The sequence below is a fragment of the Fringilla coelebs genome (assembly GCF_963513975.1).
Source record: "Fringilla coelebs genome assembly, chromosome: 13".
NCBI classification, from domain to species: Eukaryota; Metazoa; Chordata; class Aves; order Passeriformes; family Fringillidae; genus Fringilla; species Fringilla coelebs.
In genome coordinates this window covers 10,377,914-10,399,805 of record NC_140039.1, presented here as the reverse complement: position 1 = coordinate 10,399,805, position 21,892 = coordinate 10,377,914, and the positions used below count along the sequence as shown (strand labels likewise).

At 35.8% G+C, this 21,892-nt stretch overlaps 1 protein-coding gene across 27 annotated transcripts in view; it reads right to left on the bottom strand.

Moving 5' to 3' along the window:
- The window catches only part of SLMAP (sarcolemma associated protein), a 73,692-nt gene that overhangs the window by 13,762 nt on the left and 38,038 nt on the right, over positions 1–21,892 (bottom strand). For 7 of the 27 annotated variants that reach the window (XM_084214463.1, XM_084214443.1, XM_084214451.1 and 4 more), the window contains exons 6-17: positions 21,745–21,807; positions 20,679–20,774; positions 20,329–20,400; positions 19,480–19,620; positions 18,702–18,839; positions 17,277–17,445; positions 17,141–17,191; positions 16,598–16,648; positions 13,060–13,122; positions 7,391–7,447; positions 3,926–4,009; positions 3,607–3,666 (exon numbers count right to left, since the gene is read on the bottom strand). In XM_084214463.1, the coding sequence (XP_084070589.1) occupies positions 3,607–3,666; positions 3,926–4,009; positions 7,391–7,447; positions 13,060–13,122; positions 16,598–16,648; positions 17,141–17,191; positions 17,277–17,445; positions 18,702–18,839; positions 19,480–19,620; positions 20,329–20,400; positions 20,679–20,774; positions 21,745–21,807 (1,045 nt within the window). The remainder of the gene's footprint in view (positions 1–3,606; positions 3,667–3,925; positions 4,010–7,390; positions 7,448–13,059; positions 13,123–16,597; positions 16,649–17,140; positions 17,192–17,276; positions 17,446–18,701; positions 18,840–19,479; positions 19,621–20,328; positions 20,401–20,678; positions 20,775–21,744; positions 21,808–21,892) is intronic. The other 20 variants (XM_084214465.1, XM_084214468.1, XM_084214467.1 and 17 more) reach the window with 7 other exon arrangements.

Sequence of the window (21,892 nt, the reverse complement as noted above, 5' to 3'; positions counted from 1 at the left end):
TTTGGTGAGAAAGGTAAAGGAAGGAAATTGGTGAAAGAATTCCAGCTGTGTATCATGGGAGAGGGTGGAAAAAAAGGGTTACACAGTTACCTGATCAATAAATGTCTGCAACTATAGACCACATGGATTTAAGATAAAGGCTTAGAAAAAAATATTTTGATTTCTCTGGACTTGGCATTAATAAGGAAAAAAAATTAAAAGAAACTATAATTTAGCTCACCATTATACTTTTGACATTGATATTTAGCTGTATATATTATCAATAAAGTAATTATAGATTTTTTTTCTTGCTCTCTTAATTAAGAAAATGGTATAGCAAATCATGCTAGAGTCTTCATATTGGATCTCTCTAAGGGGCTGCTGTTTTTCCTGCTCTCACAGTAATGAACTGGTGGGTTTGAGCAGAGCTGAGACATTTGCTTTTAGACTTTTTCAGAACAAAATTATGAGAGCAGAAAGAACAGAGGACTACATATTTCATCCAAATACTTTGTTTTATGGTTTATTAGCTCTAAATCCAAGTTTCTCTTTACTGAACATGTTTTGTTCTTAGCTTCTCATGGATAAAGATTTAGAGCAATTAGACTTTCAACCCTCTTTAATGAGACTTTTCAGAAGAAATGGATGAGGAAGTTGACAAATTATGCTCAAATCATGCCTGATAAAGAAGCAGTGTCCCAAATCCAACAATAGACACCCTAAATGAACTTTTATGGTGGCAGTGTTTTCTAGTCAATGAAAGCACACATCATAAAAGGCAGTACTGCTTCAAAAGAGATGAGATGTAAACTTTCCTACATCAACACAAAAGGGGAATTTCCATGTGCCTGACATGCTTCTAAATCAAAAGCCAAGAAATATAAGCACAAGAAAATATTTGCTTTTTAGTCTTACCCAAACTGAAAATTAAGTGTCTTATAGTTCAAAGCAAATATGGGTTTGGTGCTAATTCTAGTTTTGGAAAGTACTTCTTCAGTAAGCAGGATTGCCCTATTTACAAACAATAAAACTACTAAATATCACCATGCTTAGAATGAGATCCCTTCAGAAGCAAATTCACATCACGACTAACTGTCCTCAGAGAAAGCTAAGGAGTTACCATTAATTAGAACAAGGTGCCAGAAAGAATTAAATAAAAAAGAAAGGGTCAAATACAGCATTTTTTCTTCCTCATTCATTTTTTCCACCTAATGGAAAATTTCAATCTGTGATCAGTTTGTTTGCCACACTTTCGGAAATGTTCTCAATTAATACCACTTTTTTTCCCCACACAAATACAGTGAGGCTTCCCTTAACATTGACTCTAAAGATAATTTTTAAATTGTTTTAAAAACTTTTTTTTAACCATTTTAATTTTTTTTTTTTAATAACAGAGATAATACAGAAGCCCACACAGGCTGTGGTCTTAACTGATCCTTTATCTGAATGTGGAAGCAACTTTATGAGCAGCCTGGTATTTCTTCAAGCCTCACTTCTAAAAGTTCACCTTCAGAATTTTGCAGGATTTCTCAGGTTATTCAGAAGACAATTTTCAGGGTACTCTGGTGAAGTCAGACACAACAATTACAACCCTGAGATTTTTTTTTTTAGCTTCATAAGATCCACATGAAGGAAAGTGCATCATATATTTAAAATAAAGTATCTGGTTATTCTGACAAAACAATGGTTCCCAAACTTTCTGAGCTGACAGACCACTGTTGATTTCCAAAATTTCTTATGTAAATTACCACTGTTCAGCAATTCCTCAGCTGCAACATTTCCTACTAAGATTCCAGGGCTCACTCTTGTAATTACTATGAAAACACAAGAACATTGGTAAGAACAAGATTACCAGTCTTCCAATGATATTTATTGCTCCTTTCCATCTGTTTAACATTTACCTGCCCTTAACTTTGCAATAAGTAGTCACAAACAGCCTGTTTAAACAGAAGTGTCCAGGGAACTGTTATCAAGGGTTAATAAAGTCATTCACCTTGTGGGGGGAAAAAACAAAGCCAAGTAATCTGTCACAACTTCCTCCCTTCCCCTCCTTGTCAGATTCTGACTTGTAGAAACTTAAATCCTGAATGCACTCAGAAAATTTTGATGGAAAATGTTTGGAGGAATCTACAGCAACCAGAAGTCTCCTAATTTTCCTGTTTCATTAATTTCTTTTGTAAATTTCAACAACCTCTGCCTTTTCCAGCAGCCGTTTCTGCATTCCAAACAGCCGCCAGATCAAAAATGTTCTCACTCCTCCTTAATTATATGGCTGCATAACAAGTCCACTTGAAAACCTTTCTGAGGCAAATCAGATCCTTTTTAGGACAAAGTCAGGCACATGAAGTTGATCTCTGAAAAAAAACTCAAACAAAACTGTGGGTTTACAGACTCTTCATAAAAATTAAAAGGGCAAATGATTCATTGCACAGATATTTTTTAATGGTTGCGTGAGAGCAAAATAGGAAGGCCCATAAATAGCCTCAAGAGGAAAAGTTGCTGCCAACCTCAGTTTTATAACAAAAAAGACTATTATAATCACTACAAACAACACTATCAAATTCTACCTTCTAGCATAGAAAGCCACTGAACATATTTGTTATTAGTTGCAGATATTAGGGCAAGGCCCATACGGGACATGCCCAGTATCTCAAACCCTCCTTTCTAAACTGCTTTGCTGAACTGATATCCACTGGGAAACATCAAACTCAGTTTTATACACGTTGCCAAACAGCAAAAGTAATTTGTGCAATTTTTGGAAGTCTTTCTGTCATAAAATTAGGGAGTGTAAACAATTGCAGAGAAAAGCTCTTTTACTGGTCTCCTATGCTCCATTATGGCTTCCTTTTTTCCTCCGTCACAAAGAATTGTGACATTCTTTTACCTGTGATCCCAACTGGAGCACAATTTTACAGATCTTATCAAGTGTCTAACTGTTAAAGAAGCATAAAATTATTTTCAAAAGGCTAAATGTAATAACTAATAAATATACCACAGAAATCTTCAGTAATGAATATGTAAATATCAGCTTCTAATTAAGTATATCCCTTCAATGCATAAAAACCAATAAAAATTTTACATTGATAGAAATGAAGCTCAAAGCTAAACCTCAGCCATCATTCCAAATACAGTTATAATACAAACTTCCAATCTTGATTGGGTTAGAAAATAAAATCTAAAACCTTGTTTTGATTAACCCAGCAACTGCAAACTAACAGAAGCATTTCTGACAGTGATGGAAGCTATGCAAGTAAAATTTGACAATGCTTGAAAAATATTAGTGGTGGAAGAATCTCTCCTCTCCACAGCTATAATCTTAAATGTGTGCTGACTCTAATTCTTAAGTCAAAGTGGTAACATGTAAATTCCTAGAACAGCGTTGGTGAGTACAGAGATTTACCTTTATACACAGATGATTTCTATAGCAACACTCAAAAGTGTGTTCTTATATCACCCAAAGCAGTCATTACTAACATTTAAATTTAACTCTTTCATACTGCATGATTAACATTTTTGAATTCCAGCATTCTATTTTAACTATTTTTTTATTATTTGATAAAAAACAGGTAGATAAAAAGATTACATATACAGATTATGCATCTAAATTGCAAAAGTAAATTTGTTTACCTTTTAGAAGAGCTACTTTGACAATAGGTTCATTTAGATCTTGGTCATCCATTTGAGCATCTAAAAAGAAACCCCACACCTTTCAGAGAGCAGGCAGACTGCAGACAGTTCTCATATACACATTCTTTACATGGAAAGAAGATTTTCTGTCCTTCTCAATTTACAAGAGTCAAATTATGAAGCTACAAAATAGACAACACCACTCTAAACTTGTCTCTAACTCTGTATAACATACTCCATCTTTTAAGGAAATGCTCATGATTACCTAGATTTAATTCAAACTAATTAGAGGTTACAGAAATCTCAATTAAACTCTTACCTGTAGTGTCGTCGCTGCTTTTTTCCTTGCTTGGGCTAAGGGTGTCAGACAAATCGTTCGATTCTTTGACTCGTGCTTGGTTTTCTGCAACAGACAAGGAAAAGCAACTACAATCAATAAATGCTTTGTTCATAATTTCTCCTGTACACCAAACTACTGCTAAATGTCAACAAAAAACAACTTGGTTCAAGAAACAGTTAAAAACCTGCTGGGTGCTTATTTCTTTGCAAGTCTGGGCTAAAATGGATTCCGCATCCCTGGAATCATTAACCCAGCCTAGCCTCTAATAAGGGATGCAATCGCCTCGTGCACAGCTTGAACCTGGGTTAATGCTGTGTTCTTGCCAGCTGGAACTATGCAAAAGCTGATTCAATCAGCAAACAAATAAGAAAAGAAAACCAGAACAATGCAGATACTGTAGCAAGTCAAAGAAACTGCTGTTAAGAAAAAAACTGTGTTTCAATATTTTGGACAAATTACATAATAACAAGCCTTGCACATACCGTACTGTTCAAAAGAAGCATGGTGTGAACCATTAAAAAAATCACAGCAATATAAATTAATACATTAGTTTCTAGAAAGAAATTTCAGTTTAAATTTTATTAAGAGAAACAGTGTATGTTGTTCCCTCAAAAAAATTACCTTCATGAAATATCTGTTCATATGTAATTCAGCACTTTATTACATGCAGCTTAGTGAAGGCACACAGTTTTGGCTTTGTTTTTGTTGTTTTTGGTTTTTTTGTTTTTTTTTTTTTTTTAATGCTGGATTTTTTTTGTTGTTGGGTTTTTTTCCCCCAGTTCTAGATTTTTAGTGGAGACCAGTATTTTCAAAATTAAGGGGATTTAATTACACCAGTGCATCTTTGTTCTATCCAGAATCATCCCAGACTCAAAGTCTAAATATTATACGTGACTGAAGTAATTTTTAAAAAATTTTTCTTAAATAACAATTATGGTTTCATTCTGATAGGTCCACTGAAAAGGCCACATCATCTCCAGTATGGGCTAACCCAGCAGGTCTGTCAGCAAGGAACTGTCACCAACATGCAGGTGAGGTTATGCAAAATGAAATCTTTCTTGGCTGCCTATTCAGAGCCTTGCTTTGACAGCTCTGCTGCCCACCTGCAGAGGTTTCCTCTGAGTCTCAAGTTCCAGGCAGAGGCATTATATGAAAAGGGGTCAATACAGCATCCCCAGTACACAGATATCTCCCATCCATGGAGAAAAGCACAGGGAACACAAATAATTTCACCACATATAGATAACGTGCATGCAACAATGAAGTACCAGGACATGGGAAGAAAGAAGCACATCAATAAATAAATTGTGTTATACAACAGGGTTAGTGTATGAAAATAAGTAAAAAACAAGGGAATAATAAGACATCTTTTCAAATAACAAGAGAATACACACAACTAACTTCCCCCAGAATAAAAAAAAGCGGAAACTGGAGACAATTTGTGCGTCTGCATGAGGAAATTAACACGACAGAACACGGACAGGCTAACAGAAAAAACCCACGAAGCTTTCTTAATCTAACATGAAAAGTTTTCTATAACTCTGTGCCAGATTAACATCCACTTATACATGAAACAGAAGGCAGCAAGTAGAAACAAAGCAGCTGGTGAAGAGAAAGACTCTTCCCACCCTAATGCAACTGAAATCACTGGAGAAGAGGAAGGCAAAAAGCAACACTACAGTTAAAGCACACTAGAGGTTCAGACCTGGTAGGTACTACAAACACAATTCCCATTTTAGCTGACTTCAAAATTCATAATGATTGCTTCTAGCTAAAAACTTAATCTTTGGGGGTGCTAAAACAAAATGGGATCTTTCTTATTTTTAGGAATAAGGTTTTAAATTAATATCTAAAGGTGTTTCAAATCAAAACATTTTGCATTATCATATAGAACCAAGCTCACAAGATTGCCACTAAAACTGTAATAATTACAAAACCAATACATTATTTTTTTTAACTATTAAGAAAAGTATAACCTAAAAGCCTCACCCATGTCACTTTCATTACTGGCCGATCCAGAAGCACTAAGCTGAGCAAGATCCATATCCAACTAACTTTACCATATCTGGGCATCCATGGAAATACTGCTTCCCTGCTCTGTGCAAAACGGGAGGAACAGTGCGAGTTCCAACCACTGAATTAATTCTCTCTCCCACAGCACCCCCTTATATACTTCCCTCCCACCCACCCTTGGTACACCAGCTTTTTCTCCTCTCCTGCCCTCCCCCCTCTGAAACAAGGCACAAAAGATGAGGCACCAGAGGAAAGATGCACCAGTTCTACATGCGAAACAGCAGAAGACAAATTATTAGAAACCTGCTTCCTATTCTGGAACCAGAGTCGTAAGCACAAAACTCTTTCCTGCACTATATTATATCACAGCAGTTGTTCCTATTTCCCATAATAAAACTGAGCTGAATAAATATAGCCAAAGTGATAAAGTATATTAAAATGTGTTGACATCATACTTGATGAGTTAGAATATATTACCAAACACTAAAAATAGCTCAGAGCTTTGCAATGGAAGGGGCATGCAAGTGTTACATTACAGTTATTGTATGCATTCTTTTGCCAAATATGGCACCTTGTCTATAGCTTCCTCACATAGAGAAACAAGTTAAAGGTGCCATTCCATGTGTCAAAGGAAGGGTAAACTGTCTCTAAAACACTGGACCTTTTAGCAAACTAACATTTGTTCAACAAAACAACGCTTTGCAGAAGCTCAGAGGGTAAAGAACTGAGGCAGTATGTCCAGACATCAATAAAAAGCTGCAAGAGAGGAGTGAGCGTGCAAGTCCCAACACTCTTACATTATTAGACACTCGAGAAATATTGGCCCGCACACTTGTTAGCAATCCTGACCTTGGCATTGTAAGGTAAGGATGACTGGTCCTTGACAAGTCTTTTGTAATTAGCTCCTTTAATTTAACTTGCTTTATACATTAGAGTAAGAGTTGGAGAGGCACAGATATATTTTACTCAAAAAAGACACATTTAGGAGGTTAATACTTAGAGTTATGAGGTAAGATAGAAAATAGTCAAATTAAAATACACTTTTAAATAAAACTTAAAATGACACCAAACATTATTTCTATGTAGCCCTATAATAAAACCAAAATCCCATTTGGAATTCATGCAGGCACTAAAGCTTGAATTGAATTTACAAAATCTACTTTTTTTTTTAATGCATATTCAAGTAAGAACTCAGTCAATACTGAGACTAGCATTTCATGCACTCAATCATCAAAAATGGTTTCCATTAAATCTTTTTATCCTACAATAGTATTTGGAGTAAAGTTCAGCAAACAATTTCCCTCCCCTTTATTGAATTTCTCTTCAAATGCGTATTCAACCAAAACTCAAACTGCTGGCTTAAAACAGAACATGCACTGAGTGACAGAAAAAGCATGCTTCAAAAACAGTTAAATAATCCAGAAGTCTAACCTTTCAAAAGCTTTGTTTCTTCCACTTTGGTTAGATGTCCTTCATCTATGATCTTGTCTGCCAAACAAAATAAGTGTTACTTTCCAAGCTCAAATTTTCCCTGCACGCATCTACGTAGAGTACATTCCATGACCAAATTAAAAGCTGATAATATTACTTCCTACTCAGCCTTGAACAAAAACTTTATTCTGGCAAGGAATAATGAAACAGAGAACACAAGCCTACCAGAACTTTGTGATACAGTGCATAATTATTTCTCCTTATTAACTTACATAATGCTGCAGTTCACTAATGAGAATTTAGAAAAATTAATTTTATGTACTTAAAAGAAAAATAAAAATCTAATCAGAAGCAACAAATAATTAACACATTTCTCGAGTTATCAAAAAAGAAATTTGAAGAGCTGGTTGCATGAAATCCACCCAACACAGCAGAAATCTAGAAATGCACCACAGCAAAACAGCAATCGAGAAGTCCCCTCAACCGCAATTGCTTTTAACAGTGCCTGTGAAATGTCCACAGAAACAGCCTTTCTTTGTTTAAACCTTTCAAGAGAAAGGCCTAAAACTAAATCTTAAAACTGCACAAAACTCCAAAAAAAGTAGGAAGGCATTAAATTCAGGTTAATGAAAAATGGAGTTTTTATCCAAAGTCTACTTTAGGGAAGTCTAATTATGTATGTGAGGCGCACAAACATCTTGGAAGTGGAATTTGAGACTAGATTGCTAACTTCATCCTAACTCCGGCTAGGATATGAAGGTAAACAAGAACACCAAGGGAAGAACAGGATTGGATTAATGAAGGACACTAAAAAAAAAACCTATCGAATAATTAATTTGTTTTTGCAGATGAGATGTCATTATTTCTAATTCCTTAAGAAGCAAGGCCAACACAGAAGTATTGAGGATCCCATCTTACAGATCACATCCTTGATTTCTGTGCAGCAGATTTTACAGTTTAGTACATGTTGAAAGCTGTTAGTACCTGAAATATCAGGCTTGAGAAGCTGCCCTGCCTCCCCTCCATGGTCTCTCTGTCAGATCCCTGATAACTAGGCAGGGAATGCAGTTTGCTGGATACTCCATGTGCTGTCCACAGGAAACAGACACAGAGGAGGCTGAATGAACAGCACAAACAGGAGAGTTCAGACTAAAGAAGCGGGATGATGGTAAATTCTCTTCAAATTAAAAGCAAAATACAAAACTCAAAAAACTTCACTTTAAGCTTTTTCAGCTTCAAATATCTCTGAAGATTAACTTGTCCCTCTTTGATGGAATGTTGCTGCAACTATGACAACCTAAGGACAGATGCAGGACAAGATCTGGGAGGAGAGATCTTGTACAAACCTAGCTGGTGGACAAACTTTCAGACAAAAAGCCCTGAAGTCTGAAGAAGGGTTTTCATGGCCAAAAGGTTGTCCTGTACTCTGCCCTCTCCCACACAGACAGATAAGCCAGTAGAAAAGAGATGTTCCCTCTACCTACTTTAATCTACAAATATTATTCTGCATGAATGTAACATTTCACTAACACTGCTTCAGAAACACATGGAACTGCACACTGGATTTTCAGGACTGGCTTTAGGTCTCAAACAACTGTAGGAGATCACTCATCATCCAAGTTCAGAACAGCCTCAAGTTCCTCAGAGCTGGTGAGAATGACTGCCTAGACTGAGGAAAGCACTGTGGAGGGAATCAGGTTACTGGCAGCCACAAGTCAGGAGTTCAAGTGATACCATGAGTCCTCTTCCATTTTAAAATAAAATAAATCTAAACAAAACTCTTCATATATTATTCCAGTTTCATAGATTATTCCAGTACTCAGCTGTGGCTGGAAGAAGGGTGGAAGGGAAAGCAGTAAGGAAAAAAATCTAAGGAATTCTCCCTGTAGATCTGAATAAAACAGCCGAATGCAAAAACAAGCAGCTTTCAACTGCTTGAGCTGAAGGGGTAGCACCTCAACCATGCTAGACTGCTAGCTTAAAATAGGCTTCTGTAATCAGCTTACAGAGGAAAATTTAGCATTATGAATTGATGCATCTTTTAACTTTCACAATTCAGTAACTGTTAAACCCTGAGTAATTGCAATACAAAACAGAAACTACCCTTCTTGACACAGAAGTTTTCCAAACAAACTCCTGCAGCAGTTCTTTACACTCCCTTTCCCTGCCTAAGAGAAACTGCAGGCATGGGTTTTTCTAGCTTTTTTTTTATTTCCATGGTGGCTTATTGTTTTCTAGTGCCCATTACTGATTTGACCACTTGTACAAAAGGTGCATCCTTGGCACTGTTTCTGCAGCCAAGACCTTGAGCAGGAGCACACGAGGCTCTGCCCAGCCTGCCCCAGCCAGTGTTTTGCACTTGGTGACTGACACCTCTCCTGACTTTCAGAAGAAGTGAACATTCCCTGTGTTTCAAGAATGCCACTGTTAATATATGGCATAAGCCAAGAAAAAAACAGATTAATTCAGCATGCTGGTATTAGATAATAGAGATATGGTATTTTAGATAAAACAGAAATGTGGGTGTTGCTATCACCAAACTCCATAGAACCTTATTTTTCACTGTTACCACCCTAGTCACTAAAAATGGCAGAATCTAGACAACAATGAGGGGAAAAAAAGATAAAGAGACATCTTCTTTAAAACAGCTCTTTCAAATTGCTGCATTTTTAAATTTTACTATTTCAGAAAACTTCATAAACTAATTTGTTTTTAAATCAATTAGTGTTTTCCCTGAATCAAGACATGCAATCTTGGCTACCAAAATATAAATTAGGGTAAGTATCTTAGCTTGAATTTCTGGCACAAAAGAACTTCAGCTTTCCTGCTATCCAGTCCCTACTTAACAGAAAGCTGAGAGGTAGATATATGCAATGCTAACTAACAGTAATGTTTTTACTGACACAATCTGCTGTGAAGTTAAGATTTCAGTCGGTCTTTAAGATAATTCACATTTTCTTTTGCAGCTTAAAGCCAGATTTCCTTTAGGGTTTTAGGCATATCCTGTTTTTTCAATTTTAGATTTAGGATGCCAATCACTACGTGCACTATAACAACTAAGGTCTGTTAAAATTACAATTATCACTTAACTAACATGGCCCCTCTACATTTATATTTTGGCATCAAAACAGTCCTTGAAGTAGGCCAGGTTTGAAAGCCAATAAAAAACATGTCCCTCAATGCAGAAATTTCCAACCATCTGAAAAAAGTGATACTAAACAGCTTTAACTTAGACACTTGCAGGTCAAAGGAAAAGTTAAAAATAATTCAATTCATTCAATCCATCCAAAACCTATAATTAATAAATCTGCAAAAATCAGCTTGTGAAAAGAAGGAAGTTGATTTGCATTTAAAATCAAATGCAAAATTCACAAAGTAAGGGGGGAAAAAAAGGACACAAATAAAGAAGGGTTAGACTGGGCAGAAAGGAAGTTAGCAGGGCAACAAATCTCACTTTGGTCTATACATCATCACATTTTTGCTAATAATGCATGTCATGTACTGATCAAAAAGAAGCACCGTGACTTCTGCTCTTCATATCACTGATTTTGACCAGTGGTTATTAAAAAAAAGCTATGGAATGAGCAACAAGTGAACTGGATGTAATGATCAGAAAGTAAGAGACTTCCCAGATCATTCAGAGCCAGATTTCATAACACTCCACAGATGTAGAGGTCAGGACACATTACTGGATGGTATTGTGAGTGCATAGCGCTTAAAAAATAAAAATAATTACATAATACCTTTAAAAATCTACAGAAGCTGGATTTTACAAACCAGCTGGCTTCTGGGATTTTTATTATATCATTATTATTTAAGTAATAAACCTGCTCCCCTCTCAGTACTTAAGCCTCTGGGCAAAACCCCAACATACATGATGAGCTACATATTCTTGCTCTGTATTGCCAGTCTGTATGATAATGTTCTACACTATTTGCTGTATGCCTTAAAACTTTATTTCCTGACAGTCTCTGGATCTGTGATTTTTCTCCCCAGGAGTCCCCACTCTTGATGCTCCACAGAGCAAAGAACAGGAGTAGGACTGAAGGGCAGCATTTACATACAAAAGGCAAAGAACAGATCCTACAGTTGGCAGTTTTTAACCTTGTGATATTGTGAGGCCTGATGAAACATATTTGAATGTGGAAAAGGCAAACTTTTCAGTCCAAGAAGAAATAAAAGAGTCAATGATTTAGAATTTTTCTTGATGTGAGAGTAAAAATTTAGACTGTCATAAAAAATGCAAAGTACTGAACTCTTTTGAAGCCTATTAATTCCTTTAAAAATGAAGCAGTCAAGGCCTTGCAGTGCTTTCACTGTAGCTTTCAAAGTCTTGAGAAAGGGTAAGTATAAATTCACTGATGTTAATTTTACTCTTATTAGTACTTCTTTAACATCTTAGAATATTTTACTAGTTACTGTTGATCACTTTTCCTTCTCAACAGTGACAGGACTGGTCACATTTAGTTTGCAGAAGTGATATTAACTGAAGTTTGGTGAAAATAGGTTAAGCTAACATCCAAACAATGAAAACAGGCAACCAATTTGTATTTGAATATTACACAGGGTGCTCTTCATGTTCTAGACAAGAAAAATGTTTACTCAAGCATTTAACTTCATTTTTACGTACTGAAAAAAGAAGATTCATACAAAATCTTAGCAATATTTAGAAAGATTTTAAACTGCAGCCTTACAGAAGACAGCTACCAGTCACTAATTTTTTAAAATAAACATTTTTCAAATAAATAAAGTTTAAATTTTCTTATACAAACATTAGCAATATCACGTCATTTGGCTTATGGCACTGTAATCAGGATCACAAGCAGTAAAATCAAACAAGTCTGCTGCCCTTCCTCATGAAAGTTTGAGAGGAAGGACTCCAATGGCCATGTCAAAAATGATCCTGCTTCTAAATGCTTCCCTGCCCAATTTTAGGTACATAATTTCTATAAACTCTCAAGCAAAAAAAAGCCCAGGTTTTCTTGAAGTTCAGTAACATTGGCTTCTCTTCATTCTAATGATATTTTTCTTTCAGTAGGCAAAAAGTATAAATATCTTCAGTTTTTCTTTAATTATAGATGTGCAGACAGTGCTGTTTCATTACTCATCTTCAAAAGCATTTGCTTTGAAAAACGTGTTTCACATTCCAGAATAACACATCTTTCTAAAGACTGGTATGCAATTTTGTGTTTTTCTTAAAACAGTCTCTTGGATTTCCACATACAAACCGTGGACTTGTTTTCTCTTCTGTTCTTTTGTTACAACTAATCTGGAGAATGCGTAAGGCCTTTAATTATCAGATAAATTACAGATATGTGAAAAGGCACCTCATTCTCTGCCTTTGCTGCCTGTGATGTTTGCTTAAACTGACAGGTTTCAACTTAATTTGTAACAGGTGAAAAATTACACTCAGGTTTAAACATCATGCTGGAAGATCATCACCTTTTGTTGGTCAGGGCACAATGATGGATGAAGTGAGAAGAGACAACGTGACCATCACTTTGCAAGAGCAAAGACATCCTATTACACCTGCTTAATACCACAATTCTATGCTTAGAAAATTTCTGCTACTACAGAAATATAAAGTAGCAGTGACAAATCCTGGTTTCATCCACCTTTTCTGTGTTTTCTGTTGTTTTTAAAGCAAATGTGAACACTCTTGTACTCACTCTGACATTCTATGAACTGATGAATAAAAGTGCAGTCCCCTCCACTCTTTGAAAGAAAGTGCTCTAGTAGAGAAAGAAACACTTCAGTTTACATCTTCTTATCATTTTCAAACTGATGCAACAAAAAATTTGCAAGGCATATTAACAATATTGGTCAGTGTATTCACGATGGACGTTTGAATCAAATCTGAGTTAATATGCAAGCAGACAAGACATGAAATTGAAATGATGTCTGAGTGATACTAGGAAATAGATTACTCTTTTTAACTGATCAGAAGAAAGAAGTACTTCAGCTGCATTTTCAAAAGAAACATGTTTTCAGCCTATACTCATTGACATTTTTATTAGCTTTAAAAGGGTATTTTAAAAGTCTTTTATTAATCTTCATGTTGATTGTTCATATCTAGAACCCTCTATTTTAAAAGAGTTATTGAATATATGTCTATACTTTTTAGACAGTTTCACTTTGAAAAGACAGTTCTGCAGCAGAAAACTGGGCTCTGTTCCCAGGTTTACTCAAGTCCTTGCTCAGCTCCCAACTCCATCAGAATCCTGTTCTCTTCAAGGTGCAAACACTTCCTTTCTGAAGAACCTCAAAAATCCTTTGACCAAGAGTCCAGCAGTGGGAAAAGGCCAGCACTAGTACAAACCTGCAGAATGTGCTACATTCTAATCAAACTGTTCAATCATTAGCTCTGATATCAAAAGTTCACCTGCTAAGCTTTACTGTATCTCAAAATTACTCTAAAAAATCAACTTTTTTTAACCCACAAGGGCAGAGCTTTTAAAAAACAGCACCATGGCTGTAAAATTTATTTTCCACATTTAAACTTTCTTTTTTTTTTCTTTTCATTTTTACTTGGTCCTCTAAGTGACTGTATACAAATTTCTCTTATCTTCTTCATACAATATTTGGCTCACAAAATTTAAAAATGAAAGCCAGGTGTGGTGCAACACACTGAGAAAAATACCACTTTTTGAAACAATTTAGTTCTACACAACTTTTATCAGGGCTTGCTGTACCAACAAGTTCCTCTTTTCTGTATGTCCAATGAGGGAAAATGAATGCTTAACCATCATCCTCTGATACACTTTTTAAATTAAAAGCCTCTGGAGAGGCTTTAGGTCCTCTAGCTCTTAGTTCCCCTATTCTGAATACAGCTCTTGAAAGCTATAGCCACAGAAAAAAGTAATGTAAATCATTATTCTTGTCATGCCTGAGTACCTGTGCACACACTTTGAAAGAGAGACAAAAGAACTTTTGAAAGCATACTGATTTTACATAGGTTTTACAGTTTTCCTCTTTCATTCGTAAAGTTGCTCAATCTGCACTATAAAACCCAAAATTCTTAGCTCCTCTAAAATAATGCAGAACTACATAGCAAAAAAAAAAAAAAAAAAAAAAAAAAAAAAAAAAAAAAAAAATCCAAAACCACCCCAACAAACCAACCAACACCAAAACAAACAAAATCCCAAAAAAACAACCAAAAAAACCCAAACCAAACCCCAAAAAACCCAGCAGTAACTGCTTCCTGCTGCTTTTAAGAGAACAAAATCCAAAATCTGACAGAGCAAATAACTGCCCATCTGTCACACAAGGGCTACATAAGGGACTGGAAGATGCAAAAAGGCACAGACTGTCATGAAGAGAACACAGGGCAGCAAGCTGTAAAATGCCAGAGAAATGGGGATGGATCAGGTATGGCAGAGATGCAGAAAAATGTACAACTGACAGGATAAAGAAAAACTGCACTAAAATACAGAATAATGAAAGAGCATGGTATGTGGATGACAAAAAAGGTGATAGATTGTATAAACACACAGAAAGAGAACTTGAATGAGCAGTTATATATTGCCTGCACTCAAAGAAAAATAACCTGGCCAAAAGCTTCCTAAAACTTCCAGGTTTAAATACAAGTTCCACTGTTACTCATAGGATGGAGGAATCTATCTTGTCATACATCAATTCAGATGACACTGACTCTTGTATAACCCAAAATAAGTCCAAAAGGGATTGCTTCTTCACCTTTGACCAAAAAAGTGAGTTTCAGTGATACAATGATATTTGTTATAATCACACAATGATTTTTAAATGGGCAATTTTAAAATTTGGACTCATAAAAGGTACCAATATTTAAAAATCACAAATGACACTCCTACCAACAATTTTAAAACAAAGTGTTTATTTTAAAAAAAAATCAAACCTAGTATCATGTCATAAATCACTCCTCTGTAAAATAATTTATATTTGAAGTTAGAACTCAAAAGTCTTTACAAAATGTGTCAAATTAGCTCTAGCTTAAAAGAAGAGAAAAGCAGATCTATTTCTTAACTATTCTATCAAATATTAAGCGATTACCAACCTAAAATTAGGCATCAGCAAGATGGATGAATCTATATAAAAATCAAATCTCATGGCAGTGTAGAGAAGTGGGAAGAAACATTGCATGTCCTGCTTGCTAAGCTCAGGATGCACCAGAGCTAAGTACCCAAAATGCTCAGACACCCAGGAGCAACCAGTACTCTGAGCTTTAGGGGAGGCTTGGGTGCAGCTCCTGTAGGTGTTTAACAGATCTCTCCTCCTGCTCCCATAAGGAGGTTATGTCATGATTAACTTTTGATTTTGTTATTGGTCTCCCTAGTTAAGAACCTCATAATTTACAAATATGCATATAGAGCTTTAAAATTCTGTTTCAAAAATATAAATACAGGAGTCCCTAAACACTGTGAATATTGGTTAAAACCCTGAGTTCTCTATATAGGTCCCTGAACCTTCAAACCAGTGCTACCACCATCCCTCAGACTGTAGAAGCAAGCTACATCAAGGAAAAGACTTAAATTGATATAAGAGGACAAATATATCTTAGCCAATTAAACAATCTGGAATCATAACCACAATATTTTTTGCTATATGTGATATTGGGCAATTTCACTCAAAAAACTTTGTGCATGTTAAGACACGTGAGCTAATTACCTAGCCTTCAAAAAATCCTATCACTTACTCCAATCTGTATTAATTCCTGTTTCACATAAAGATACTTCTGGAGTTTTTTTGAAAAGTTAGTTTTCACTGTTTATAAATTCTATATACTCACATTTTTCATATTAAAGTTATGAAAAAATAGGTTTTGCTGACTTTACTTATCATACCCAACTTTACCAGAAAAACACTATGTCTATGTGTTGCAAGGGAAAAATAAAAGGAAAAACGATGAGTTCTCCACTTTCTTGTGTCAAAACCCTGACAACATTCAATCAGTAGAGTCATACTGATTGCAGTGACTAGCACATCACAAATAAGAAAAAACCAAACCAACAAAAAGAGACAGCCTCCAAGAGGTTTTGTTGTATTTTGCAGAACTTAATAAAACACTGTGACTGGAAGTATACACAAAAATAAACCCCAAAAAGCTGGTCAGGAGTGGACAAATTCATTTGCAAAGAGAAAAAAATCCAAGCAAAACTTTAGAGAACATTTTGAATTTGTTCATTTTCAAACATCAACCATAAGACAAAAGGTAGCCCTCAGATACACTACCTTTCTCTGTGCTCCCATTAATTTTAGGTATGAAGTCGTCAACTTGTATGCCTAGGATTAAGAAAGGGCATTATTTTTGGAATCAAGAAAAATGTTTTGGGCTTTCTTTCTTTATAAACACAGCATTTTGAAATGTACCTGGCTTTTCATACCACCTTTTCACAAGTACCTAATCAGACAAACCAGGCATGTGTTTGATGTGTTTCCTATTGGAGATGATGCTGCTGTTTGTTCAAACGTCTAAGAGGTTATTAACGCCAAAGAATGAGTGTCTGTTACACACACAGACGCGTGTATAGATGGATATAAAATGTGTTATAAAATGCGTTATGTGCTTTAATGGAACGGGCCGGAGCGAACACCCGCAGCAGCAGCGCCCTCTGCCGGCCCTGCCCCGCACGGACCCAGCGGCCCAGGAGAGCTCCCTGCTGGGGAAACTGGGAATCGGAATTCCAGACACCGAGACCGCGAGATTATCCTAACAAAGGTAACGGAACAGCAAACGCGGATACCAGCTTGAAACAAGAAATTGATCACACCTACCTAAGCTGTTGTGTTCTTTAAGAGTTTTCTCTTGCAGGTGTTCTAACCGTACTGTAAACAGAAGTCCAAGAAAAAGGTATTTCACAGATTAAAAGAAAAACAAATAATCCAAGTTCTTTCCCCGCTATTGACTAACCTTGTAAAGCAGTCAGCCGCTCATTGGTGAAGTCATTGTCAGCCTGCAAAGCTTCTATTTTTGCTTGAAGCTCTTGCTCTCTTTCTTCCATTTCATCTATTTTATGCTGCAATTCCTTTTTCTCAGCCAGTCCTTTTTGTTGGATTTCTTCTTGTCTTCCTTCTGCTACCTGCTCCAAAAGATTTTTTAAATGCAAAAAATCAAAATTAACACGTGGAAGATTAGATCTTCTTGTTTTTTATGTAACTAAATGTACTTAAGTGACTTTCTTAGCTAATCAGATTTTAAAAATGAAAACAAAATAAAATCTATTACCTTTATACAGATTTCACTACAAGTAGACTGAGAAAATCTCAAAATATCTGCAACAACTTTTTGACTGAGGAACATAAATTTAACAGCAAAGGGCCTTAGAACTAAGAAATGCCCAAAGTCTCCAGCATCTCAATTCAATCAAAACCCAAGAACCCTTCTGAAATTGAATGCATACTGCACAGACCACCTTGATTGCAAGCACTATCATTTTCCTTGCTGAATCTCAAGAACGTAAGTTTTAAATTGTCTCCTCCCTCAAAACAAGGTAATAAATTTTAGTCTTGATCCTTTGGGGTCTGTTCATCATCATCAGTGATCAACCCATTACTGGGAAACCAACTGCCTTAAGAGCAGCAATTAATGTTTTAATATGGAAAGAAAAATTTCTCTGAGGTACTGAACTAGGAACCTAGGTTCCAATTCCAGTATTTATCCCAGATAAATGCAGGAACTGTCTCAGGTCTCCAGAGACAATACCATTACCTTCCTCTTCCACAACTCATACTTATCTAGACTGGAGACTCCTGGAGAATAGGCTTTATCATGAAGTGATTATTCTGTTCTCCAGCACAAAGGGCCTTAAATATCAATTTACTTCATTCATAGACTTAGATTTTTAGTTTAATATCAAACTTGATAGCAAGATGAGCCACATTACAATATGGTGGACTAGTTATGTTTGTTGTAACTGCATGAAGAGGCAACATGAAATGCAAATTTATTTCTAATTCTAGTTTTTATTCCTCTTACCTTCCAGATGTTTAGCTTGAAAGTTATTAGTCCAAATAAAAGCAGCTGGATATAAAGTTTTATACTACACATAATTTTATACTATAATATATTTAAGTCCCAAAAATATGGTACCTTTCACTATTCACCAAAGTGAATGAAGAGGGAAACTTTTTAGGAAGTTACTTAACTGATGCCAGTTTCAATTACACTAAAACTGAACCTGGAGAAAATGTAGATCATGTGCATCTTCCTATTGCTAACTGTTGTTTAACAAGTTTCTTAACTTTTTTGGCCAGCTGCATTAGAAATTAAACTGTATTTATTTGTTCCATTTATCACATTTATTCTATCCTAAGTCAGATGAAATTCTGTCATTACCTTTAGCTTGTCAGAAAGATCTTTAATTTCATTTACAGCTCCATTGTACTTATTAGCTAATTCCCTTAATTCTTCCTGAGTCCGCTCATTCATTTCTTTCAGGTGTGTACATTCATCTTCTGTATTACTTAAACTCCGCTGTAAGACAGAATGATTGTGCAATAAATAATAACAAAAGACAGACAATAAACTACCAAACACTGCAGATGAGCTATTTTTTCCCAGCAGTATATATGCACAGGATGCCAACTAGTCTTATGAGACTTCTTGACCAAGGGAATATAGCAAATAATTATAAAGAAAAAGGAAATAAAGGAAAAGAGGATAATGTGAGATATTATAAGGCAGAAAATCTCACTTCAAAAGAGAGTGTCTAACATTTTGACTGTAAAAGCTCATTGTAAAGCTCCTTTAAGCACACTTTGTACAGTGGTCAAGCGTATATTTCCATAAATGCTGCAGTCTAAACAAGGTCTTAGAACATTTTTTAATGCATGTATGTAATTTTCCCTGTATATGTCCCACACAGTAACTTCTGTAAGACAGCATCACGAATTTTGAAAGCAGGGAGAAAAGGGAAGAGCTGAAAGAATAGGTTCTCATTAACGGTTTAACAATCTTAGTCCTGTCCAACAGGAGAAATAAACACTACTACTTAATATCCTGCGAGTGCAGAGTACAACAGATACTGACATAACAGCAACTAAGCAGGGATCTACACAGCAGTAGTTACAACTATTTCAGCACTTCCAGAAGAACAGGCATGAAAATTCAGTACCTCCACTTCAGATAATTTTCTGACCACTTCAATTTTCTCCTGAAGGACCCGCCTCAGGGACTCTTTGGCTGTCGTCTCATAGTTGTGTTTGTCTTCCTGTAATGCTATAAGCTCTTTTCGTATACTGTCTTCTGTTTGATTCTGCACATACAAAATAATTCAAAAATAGAATAATTACTGCTTTGCTCATTAAATAAGTTAGACTGATAAAGCCTGTTCTATTAAAAAAATGTTTAGCAATTTCTGATAGATGAGAAAATGTTATGTAGAAATCAGCGATCAAAGATTCTCGATCACCGATTTGTACATAACAAATGTACATGACTGGGTATAAGTAAGTGATATTTGAAATGTGTGTATAGCAACACACATTCAGTGGTCAGTTTTGATCCCAGGAGAATATGGCACTTTTTTTGGGTACTGCTAAGACAATGTCAAGCCTAGGAGAAATAGAACTGGACAAACAAGTCCCAGAGGAAAGACCTTAAACAGGAACTGCAGAAAAAGTTTTTTCAATGTAGACAGTTGAGAGGAAATAGAAATAAAATAAAAATTAAAATCCAAGGCAGACATAGGTGGCCTAAACAATAATCAGGGCAGCACATACTTGTAATTCTGAGTATCAGACATGGGCAATGAAAACAACAGCCACTTACGGAGGTGCCTTGAAATACAGAGCAGATGTACAGTTTTTGTGCTATTCAGATTATCAATGTATTATTATTATACATAGGCTCATTTTGGAAAGCTTATGTTCCAAACACTTTCCTACAACTAGCTACTTCCAAAACACCTGAAAAGAGCTCTCTTTCAGCATTCCTAATATTTGACCTCAAGTGAACTACTTACCTTTGAACAAGCTTGTAACTGATTTCCCATAACCTCTAGTCTTGATAGCAGCCTGTCTTCATCTATTAAAGCCTAGAAGAAAAGAATTATCACCTCAGAATTATGCCATGCTTAATGTAGTGCCAGTAGAGTTCTGCTTTAAAGATCTGAATTTTGTTGGAGTACTTACTGCTAATAGCTATTTCAAAGTTACACAATCACTAAATTTATTAAACATAGAATTTTTTTATACAGTTTTAGAGAATCAACATAAAGTTTTTATGATTTTTGCTGCTTTTTCCCTGCATTAACAGCTAAAATTTATATGGCAGCGCACAGTAGAGTCCATAAGGAAAGGATCCTGCAGATACCTGCCAACTAGTATCTGAAGCCTCTTGTGTGACAGCAAGTAGTCGCTGAAGGGTTGCCAGCTTCTGTTCCAACATTTGTTCCCGATGTAAGGCTTCCTGTGAAGAGAGCAGGGCACCAGTCAGTTCAGTTAGAACAACTCAGGAAATCAAGCAACAGAAGCGATCCCAAAATACAACAAAAAATGTGAGTAGCAAACACTGTCAACTTGTTCAAAACCATAAACCCCTTTCATTATATCCATCCTCAAATTTATTTGGATAGTTTAATTAGAAAATGCTGTCCTATAACTCAGGTTCCTAAACCATTCATTTTTCATGCTATGCTGCACATGCTGAGGACACACTGTTATTCTTCCCAAGACTTAAAAGATAAGTAACAAAACTGCAGACACCAAAGGACAGCTTGGCAGCTTCCATGCAATGAGCTGTTTACCCTCAAATGAGGTCACAAAAGAGAAATGCCAAGCAAGAACTACTATTTCTGTTTGATTTTAGGTTTATGACAGGAAGACAGAAGAGCATCTTCGTTAACTCCAGGATATGGAGAGAGAACAGATTGGTGAGTGAATATGTATTTGGCTTCCAAAGAAAGAGCATCTGCATGAGCTCCTTCCTGCTATGTCAGCAAATACATATAAAGATAGATACTATCTCAAAAGCCTTGATGTGAACAAATAAAAATTGTCCTTATCAAACAAAACCAGGCAAAATAAATCAGTACAACTTATACACAGTTAAAACCTGGAAAGAATTTATCAGCAAAGAAGTTTTCATATTTTCCCCAGAAAGCTGATTTAATCATCCTTTCTAAGGAGTTTACTTTTATCTATCAGCACACAGTTTAATGTGCTACCATTTGCATTCTAACCCTTTTGTGCTGTGGCATCTTGGGAAAAGCACACCTATGAAACTGACACAGAAGCAGGCTGGTGATGCCAGTGAGGAAGAAGAGCTCCCAGCACTGTCTCTTCCTTTGTAGTTTCCAATAGATATAAGCCACAGCATAAGATTTGTGTTTTGAACAAAAATACTCAGTCAAACTAAATGCCCTTAAAAGAAAACTTACTTGTAGATACTGTGAAAGCTGAAACAATTCCTGAGAATACATACTGGGAGTGTTAGCAGCAACCTGCAAAAAAGACAAGTAAGAATCAGAATGGTTTAGGATTTTTCATTAAATAGAAGTAATGCAAAATTCACTTAAATCTAGTCAC